General features: G+C 40.9%; 1 protein-coding gene across 1 annotated transcript; it reads left to right on the top strand.

The window, feature by feature from the left end:
* The first annotated feature begins 6,237 nt into the window (after positions 1–6,237).
* LOC101541976 (regenerating islet-derived protein 3-gamma-like) lies at positions 6,238–8,143 on the top strand. Its single transcript, XM_055121309.1, has 5 exons — positions 6,238–6,307; positions 6,580–6,698; positions 6,926–7,068; positions 7,670–7,785; positions 8,076–8,143. Exons 1-5 carry the CDS (start codon positions 6,238–6,240, stop codon positions 8,141–8,143), a joined length of 516 nt encoding a protein of 171 aa, XP_054977284.1.
* The last annotated feature ends 78 nt before the right edge of the window (positions 8,144–8,221 follow it).

Here is an 8,221-nt window from a genome sequence, read left to right as displayed (position 1 = left end):
ATTCACAAATATATCACTTTAAATTTTCAGGTAAAACTTTTTTACTCAACTGAATTTCAGTTGTCAGTTTCTTTTCTGGTATTCCAGTTACTATTTTCTTCCTTTTCCTTAGGTAAACCTGAAACTCATTTTTGGGTTTTCATTACAAGGGCCACACCCAGAAGTGCTTGGGGAGGTCCTGGAGGTTCTTAGTTCTGTAGTGCTGACCACCAAGATGTCTCACTGGGCTCAGGTGGTATGTGTTGCCAAAGATCCCAGGGAAGAAACACAGGGCTTTGTACATGTGAAATATATGCTCTACCGCTTTAAACACCTTTCTACTCCCCTCTCCTCATATTATTTAAAAAAAATTTTTTTTTGCTTTTTGGTTCACACCTGGCATTGCACAGGGGTTACTCCTGGATCTGCACTCAGGAATTACTCCTGGCAGTGCTCAGGGGACCATATGGGATGCTGGGAATTGAACGAAGATCAGTCGCATGCAGGGCAAATGTCCTATCGGCTGTACTATTGCTCCAGCCCCACATATTCTTTTTTTAAAATTTAGTTCACAATATTTGATTACATTTAATATCAAACACCAATCGTACCATCATTACACCTTCCCACCACCAAATGGGATGTTTCCATTCCAAACCCCAATCCCTGTCGCAAAACACAACTGAAATAATGTATTTTGTATTGTCCTTTATGAGGAACTGCTGAATATGCTTACAAAAAAGTGTCCAGATAGAAAACAGTGTGAATATTTCTCTATTTTGGCAGGAGCCATTAAGACAGTCTACAGGATATCATTAACATATTATTAAAGTTTAGGTGATGTAAAGCCCAGGCCCAGATGGTTTCACTGGTGAAATTTTCCAAACATTTAAAGACCTGTTGTCAGTTCTCAAACTTTTCCAGGAAATTGAAAAAATAGGAACTCTCCCAAATAGTTTCTATGAAGCATACATCTCCCTAATACCAAAAGCAAACAAAGACTCCACTAAGAAAGAAAATTACAGATCAATATAGCTGATGAACACCGAAGCAAAGATCCTCAACAAAATACTAGCAAATAGGATCCAACAACTCATCAAAAAGATCATACACCATGACCCAGTGGGATTCATCCCGGGGATGCAAGGATGGCTTAACATTCGGAAATCAATCAACATAATCCACCATATCAACAAAAGTAAAGATAAAAACCATATGATCATATTAATAGATGCAGAGAAAGCGTTTGACAAGATCCAACATCCTTTCATGATGAAAACCCTCACCAAAATGGGGTTTGGAGGAACTTTCCTCAAGATAGTCGAAGCCATCTACCACAAGCCTACAGCAAGCATTATCCTCAACGGGGAAAAACTAAGGGCCTTTCCTCTAAGATCAGGCACAAGACAAGGATGCCCACTCTCACCATTTCTCTTCAATATAGTACTGGAAGTACTTGTGATAGCTATTAGACAAGAAAAAGCTATTAAGGGCATCCAGATAGGAAGGGAAGAAATCAAACTCTCACTATTTGCAAACGATATGATACTATACCTAGAGAAGCCTAAAGCCTCTACTAAGAAACTCTTAGAAACAATAGACTTATACAGTAAAGTTGCAGGCTACAAAATCAATACCCAAAAATCCATGGCCTTCCTATACACAAACAATGAAGCAGAGGAAAGGGGCATGAAAAAAGCAATCCCATTCACAATCGTGGCCCAGAAAATCAAGTACCTCGGAATCAGCTTAACCAAGGAAGTAAAAGACCTCTACAAAGAAAACTATAAAACGTTACTCCATGAAATAATAGAGGACATGAGGAAATGGAAACATACCCTGCTCGTGGATAGGGAGAATCAATGTTGTCAAAATAGCAATACTCCCCAAAGCATTATACAGATTCAACACTATCCCTATAAGGATACCCATGGCATTCTTCAAAGAAACGGATCAAGCAATCCTAAAATTCATATGGAACAACAAACGTCCACGGATAGCTAAAACAATTCTTGGGAAAAAGACTATGGGAGGCATTACCCTCCCCAACCTCAAACTTTATTACAAAGCAGTAACAATTAAAACAGCATGGTACTGGAACAAAGGCAGAGCCACAGACCAATGGAACAGGGTGGAATATCCCCACACACAACCTCAAATGTATGATCATGTAATCTTCTATAAAGGAGCAAGAGATGTGAAGGGGAGCAAGGAAAGCCTCTTTAACAAATGGTGCTAGCACAACTGGACAACCACATGCAATAAAATGGGCTTATACCTCAACCTGACACCATGCACAAAAGTCAGATCAAAATGGATTAAAGACCTCAACATCAGACCACAAACCATAAGGTACATTGAAGACAAGGTCGGAAAAACCCTCCACGATATTGAAGATAAAGGTATCTTCAAAGATGACACGGAACAAAGCAATCTAGTAGAAACAGATAAACAAATGGGACTACATTAAACTAAAAAGCTTCTGCACCGCAAAACATACAGTGACCAGAATACAAAGACTATCGACAGAATGGGAAAGGATATTTACACAATACCCATCAGATAAAATGTTGATATCATAAAGCACTGGTTGAACTCTACAAGAAGAAAACATCCAACCCCATCAGAAAATGGGGCGAAGAAATGAACAAAACTTTCCCAAGGAAGAGATACGAATGGCCAAAAGGCACATGAAAAAGAGCTCTACATCACTAATCATCAGGGAGATGCAGATCAAACCAACCATGAGACAACACCTCACACCACAGAGACTAGCACACATCCAAAATAACAAAAGCAACCACTGTTGGAGAGGATGTGGGGAGAAAGGGACCTTTCTACACTGCTGGTGGGAATGCCGACTGATTCAGCCCCTTTGGAAAACAATATGGACCATTCTCAAAAAGTTAGATATTGAGCTCCCATTTGACCTAGCAATACCACTGCTAGGAATATATCCCAGAGAAGCAAAAAAGTATAGTTGAAATGACATCTGCCCTTATATGTTCATTGCATCACTGTTTACAATAGCCAGAATCTGGAAAAAACCCGAGTGCCCTAGAACAGATGACTGGTTGAGGAAACTTTGGTACATCTATGCAATGGAATACTATGCAGCTGTTAGAAAAAAGGAGGTCATGAATTTTTCATATAAGTGGATCGGCATGGAAAGTATCATGCTAATTGAAATGAGTCAGAAAGAGAGAGACAGACATTGAAAGATTGCATTCATTTGTGGAATATAGAATAACAGAGTAGGAGACTAACACCCAAGAATAGAAGAATAGTAGAAATAAGTACCAGGAGGTTGACTCCATGGTTTGGAGGATGGCCTCACATTCTGGAGAGAGGGCAACTCAGAGAAGGGAACACCAAGTATAATGCGGTCGGAGGCCATGTGGGGGAAGGGTGATGCGGGCTGAATATAGACTAGAGACTGAACACAGTGGCCACTCAACACCTCTATTGTGAACCAAAACACTTAGTTAGAGAGAGAGAGAGGACAAGAGGGAATAGCCTGCCACAGTGGTAGGGTGGAGTGGGGGGAGATGGGATTGGGGAGGGTAAGAGGGATGCTGGGTATATAGGTGGTGGAGAATGGGCACTGGTAAAGGGATGGGTTTTCGAACTTTGTATGAGGGAAACATGAGCACAAAAATGTATAAATATGTAACTGTACCCTCACGGTGATTAACTAATTAAAATAAATAAATAAATAAACAAAATTTAGGTTTTGTGAGCTTTGGTATATATATATGTATATATCTGAACATATGTGTATATATATATATATATATATATATATATTTCCCTCTGATTTGTTGCCTACTATCCGAACCCCATCAAATGTGGTTTGGTAATTATAGAAAATGGGTAAGATTAATGTCTTATGATGTGCCTCGTGCCTGTGAATGTGGCTGTGCAGTCTAAGAATGTGTTCACTCATGTGTGAGTGTGGTCTAGGAATATGTTCACTCATTTGTGAAACTTGGCTTGAGCATATTGGGTAATGGCTTTGAGTGTGGCAGTGGTTAGATTGTCGAGGTTTTAGGCTGCAGAAGCTGGGTCCCTTGGGGCAGGGAGGGCTCTCACCTGTCCCCCTTTGAGGCACCCCGAGTGAAAACAGGCTGGCGCAGAATCCAGTGGCATGGCGATGGGAGGCCTCATGTTATGCTCTCTTCCAGGAGAAGTAGCTGTGTGATATGGATGGTGGCTGATGATGAGATTATTTGGCCTGTATAATATTTTCACAGTGTTATGTTATATATAGGGCTGGAGTGATAGCACAGCAGGTAGGGTGTTTTCCTTGCACATGGGCAGACCCGCATGAGAGAGCCTGGCAAGCTACCCATGGCACATTTGATATGCCAAAAACAGTAATAAGTCTCACAATGGAGATGTTACTGGTGCCCACTCGAGCAACAGGATGACAGTGATACAGTGTTGTTACATATGCTTAGAAAGTTTTGTTTTCAGAAAAATTCTATTCAGAAAAATTCATGTCAATGATAAAAACTGTCTTTATTTATAAGTAATCTACCTGGAATTTGTCACTATAACAAATATATACAGATATAATTTTTATTTATGAACATACTTATAATTTCATAATAAATGTCAATGGAAAAGTGAGCAAAAATGATGATACATTTCTCAACTCAAACACTGGTTTAATTAGCAATATGATTTAGTCTCTCCATATCACCTTATAGACAATTTTTCAATGAAATTATTTCAAAGGAACATGAGTTTGTGATGGGTGTTTTTAAGTTAAGTTATAGTGAAGTAAAAAGAAAATTTGAAAAAGAAAGCACGCAATAATGTGTAGATATGTTGCTATAAAATTACACATAACCTTAAGGAGATTAATATATGGAAGAATATCAACACCAGTAAAGCCAGATTTTAAGGAAGTACAGTTCACTTTCCTCCAAACCACCTTCATGTTGCTTCTTCTAACATTTGTTTTTAATTTTCTTTCTCTGGGGCAATTTCTCTGGATGATTATTTCATTTAACTATTTTGTGTGCACAATGTGTCTGCTCCAGAGCCATTGGGTTTTGGGAATTAAGGTATTCCAATTGATACAAGGGAGTTCAAGAGACAATACAGTGAAACTTGACAACAGAAAAGCACTTCAAGGAGGGGGTCCAAGGATGAGGCACCACCAAGGCCTGTCAGTGCTAGGGATTACTGCAACTATCTTGCAGAGCCACAGAGATTCAAAATAACACACAATGGGCCTTCAGGGGACAGTGTGTTAACAGGGGTGGCTGCATGAACGGAGCTGCCTTTTGTCAACATACTATTACTCTGCCTTTCATATTGCGTGCACGCATGTGTGTGTAGGGGTGGGGGAGGGTGTTCTGTTTTGAGGGCTACAGCAGTAGTTATGAATTTATATAGTATTGCTTTATGAAGGCATTGACTAATCAATTTACTTTTTAATTTATAGGGTTGTGTAATATAATTAAAAGTTTATTAAAAACATGAGAAAATTAGAGCACCTAAAACATGAAGAATTTGCTGATGATATTGTAACACTGTTCTTCTGTCAAGTTTACTCTCCCTGTCTTAACTTCTTGAAATTCTTCCTCTTCTACATGATACCAAAAAAAAGTGATGAGATCTGATATTACATATTGTAGGCTATATGAAAAAAATGACCTGTGGGGAAAATAACAGCTGGAAGTAGTGCCGAGAAAGTGTTAATCTCATACCTGAAAGAGGCTACACTTGTGGAAATTCTCAGCCACTTCGAGGAAGACTCCTCCCCATTTCAGAAATTTTCTAGAACCCTGCTTTGCCTTTCCCAGCACCCACTGAAGGTCAGAGCTTTGTGTCACTCACTGCAGCGCCCCTCCCTCAGAACAACTTTTGAAAAGCTGGTCATACTTAATCTGACACACCATCAAATGTCCCCGGCAAGAAAGGTAAGTGGGAGTTGATACAAGATGCTCTCCAAGTCAGGGTTTATTCTCAGATTCCAGAGAAAGATTGGTGGAAAAGATTCCCCCTCCTGAGAGGACACAAGCGCTGTCAGACTCAGCAGTGGTAAACCTGAGACGTCTCACGGGTAGAATATCAGAATCTCAAATCTGTTCTGTCACCATAGTGGGAGACAGAAGTTAGTCAGGTCAACTTACTCCTGAGAATTAAACAAAAGAAATAGGAATATGGGGTAGTGTCTCCTTTGCTTGCCTTATACCTGACGCAACTTCCATAGCTGCCTCTGACTGCCTCCTCCAGTGAGACAAGATGCTGCCTCCCATGGCCACTGTTGGTTGGCTGGTGCTCTCCTGCCTGGCACTCCAAGCCCAGGTAAAAGGTAAGCGTTCCCACATCCAGCCCCTGTGTTGTAGAATACTCTGATCCAGGAACGTACTTTGGGCATTTTATAAAATCCAAGTGGAAGAGACGATTCCTCATCTAATGTCTGTTGACATTTAAAAGCATTCTGGATGTGTTGGAAATGCTAAGGATTTGTCATGGTTCACTACTCCAAGTAGTGCCCTCACGCATATGCCCTCGGTGCCTTTTCCAACAAAATACCCATTCTTGTTTTTCACTCTGCCACTCCTTCATATTTTCCTATGTCAGGTGATGATCTACAGAACAAAGAGCTGTCTCCACGAGTCAGGTGCCCCAGAGGATCTGAGGCCTATGGCGGCCACTGTTATGCCTTTTATAAGACAGCAAAATCCTGGATGGATGCTGATGTGAGTAGCTGTATTTGCAACTATGTATTTGGGATATGCATTTCTGTGTGTGGGTGGGGAGAGGGGACCTTGCACAGCGGAGTTCAGGGGAGCTTTCATTTTATTGGGACATAATAGTTAGAATCATAGCAGAGTTTACATTACACCTGCTCTTACTTATCTTCCTTCACTTTTTAAGTCCCAGTGTCAATGCAGGTTTCTCCTCAATCTCTTCCTTCCTTTCATAGTCGGAATGCCAAAAACGTTTTAATGGACACCTTGTGTCTGTACTCACTGAGTCTGAGGGCTACTTCGTGGGCTCCCTCATCAAGAATGTTGGGACAACATACTCTCTTGTCTGGATTGGACTCTATGACACCTTTGAGGTGAGGTTACATCTTCTCTACTCATGTATCTTTATAGCTACCTTCGCCATTCTGAGTCAACCATTCTCCTTAGTCTGCCAAATAATTAGACCAGGCAACCTGGAAGTTTAGAGTCATCAGATGCTCTTTCGGAAAATGGAGCCCTGAGCCCATCTGATGTTGTACATTGTACGGTGTGGTCTCATCTCTAGCTTACATCAATTCCCCTTTCCAAACAATGTGTACTAAAGACTTCCAAGGTCCGTTATGTGCTGTGACCCATTATGGTGCCTAAGATGTGGGGCATTGTTCATAAATGAAGGGTGGGTACACTCTCCACTGCAGAATCTCCATGACCATTGAGGCCCAGAGGTTCATATCCTGTATTGCACCACATGTTGTGCTAAACAATCCTTGCTACTCTGACTGGTGTTGGTGACTTTGACTCTTACACACTCGATCAAGGCTTTAGAGAGAATTTTTAGAGTTTCTCTTTAGATAACTTCCACAAAGAGTCAAACAAATTCTCTGATGCTGGGGGTCACTCAGGGATTCCAGTGAAGATGCTGCCAGAGCATTCCAAGGGCAACTGAGAATCAGGTGTCCATCTGTCCTTTCTTCACAGAGTCAACCCAATGTAGGTGGATGGGAGTGGATTAATGGTGATGTGGTGAACTATGTGGCCTGGGAGAAAGGAACCCCTACCAATTCCGGGTACTGTGGGGCCGTTCTTAGCCACACAGGTAAGAACAATACTAGCTTCTATTGCAGATCGTTTCCACTTCTGCCATATCCCCAAAATCAGTTTCTAAGCCTGACCTTTTGGAAAGGGGTACATTTCCAAATTTATAATTTATTTGCCCTTTCCTAGCCTCTCACCTCTCTTTTCATTGAGCCTCTTTTCCTTGGACCAGGATGATAAAAAAAATAATAATAAAAATAAGGGAAGGACTTTGACCCTGTCTGTGTTTCCTCTCTACCAGGTTCACAGCTTTCAACACTCCATTTATTTCTCCTCTTCTTGTCTCTTCAGGCTATGAAAAATGGCAAAATCATAACTGTGGAAATTTGCTGCCCTACGTCTGCAAGTTTGATAGCTAAATCAGGTCAGAAATCTACAGGCTGAATCAACATGCAGCTCCTCAAAGATATTCTTCTAGTCTTAAGATGGAACAGGGA

The sequence above is a fragment of the Sorex araneus genome, chromosome X, assembly GCF_027595985.1.
Source record: "Sorex araneus isolate mSorAra2 chromosome X, mSorAra2.pri, whole genome shotgun sequence".
NCBI classification, from domain to species: Eukaryota; Metazoa; Chordata; class Mammalia; order Eulipotyphla; family Soricidae; genus Sorex; species Sorex araneus.
This window is presented reverse-complemented; position numbering and strand designations above follow the sequence as displayed.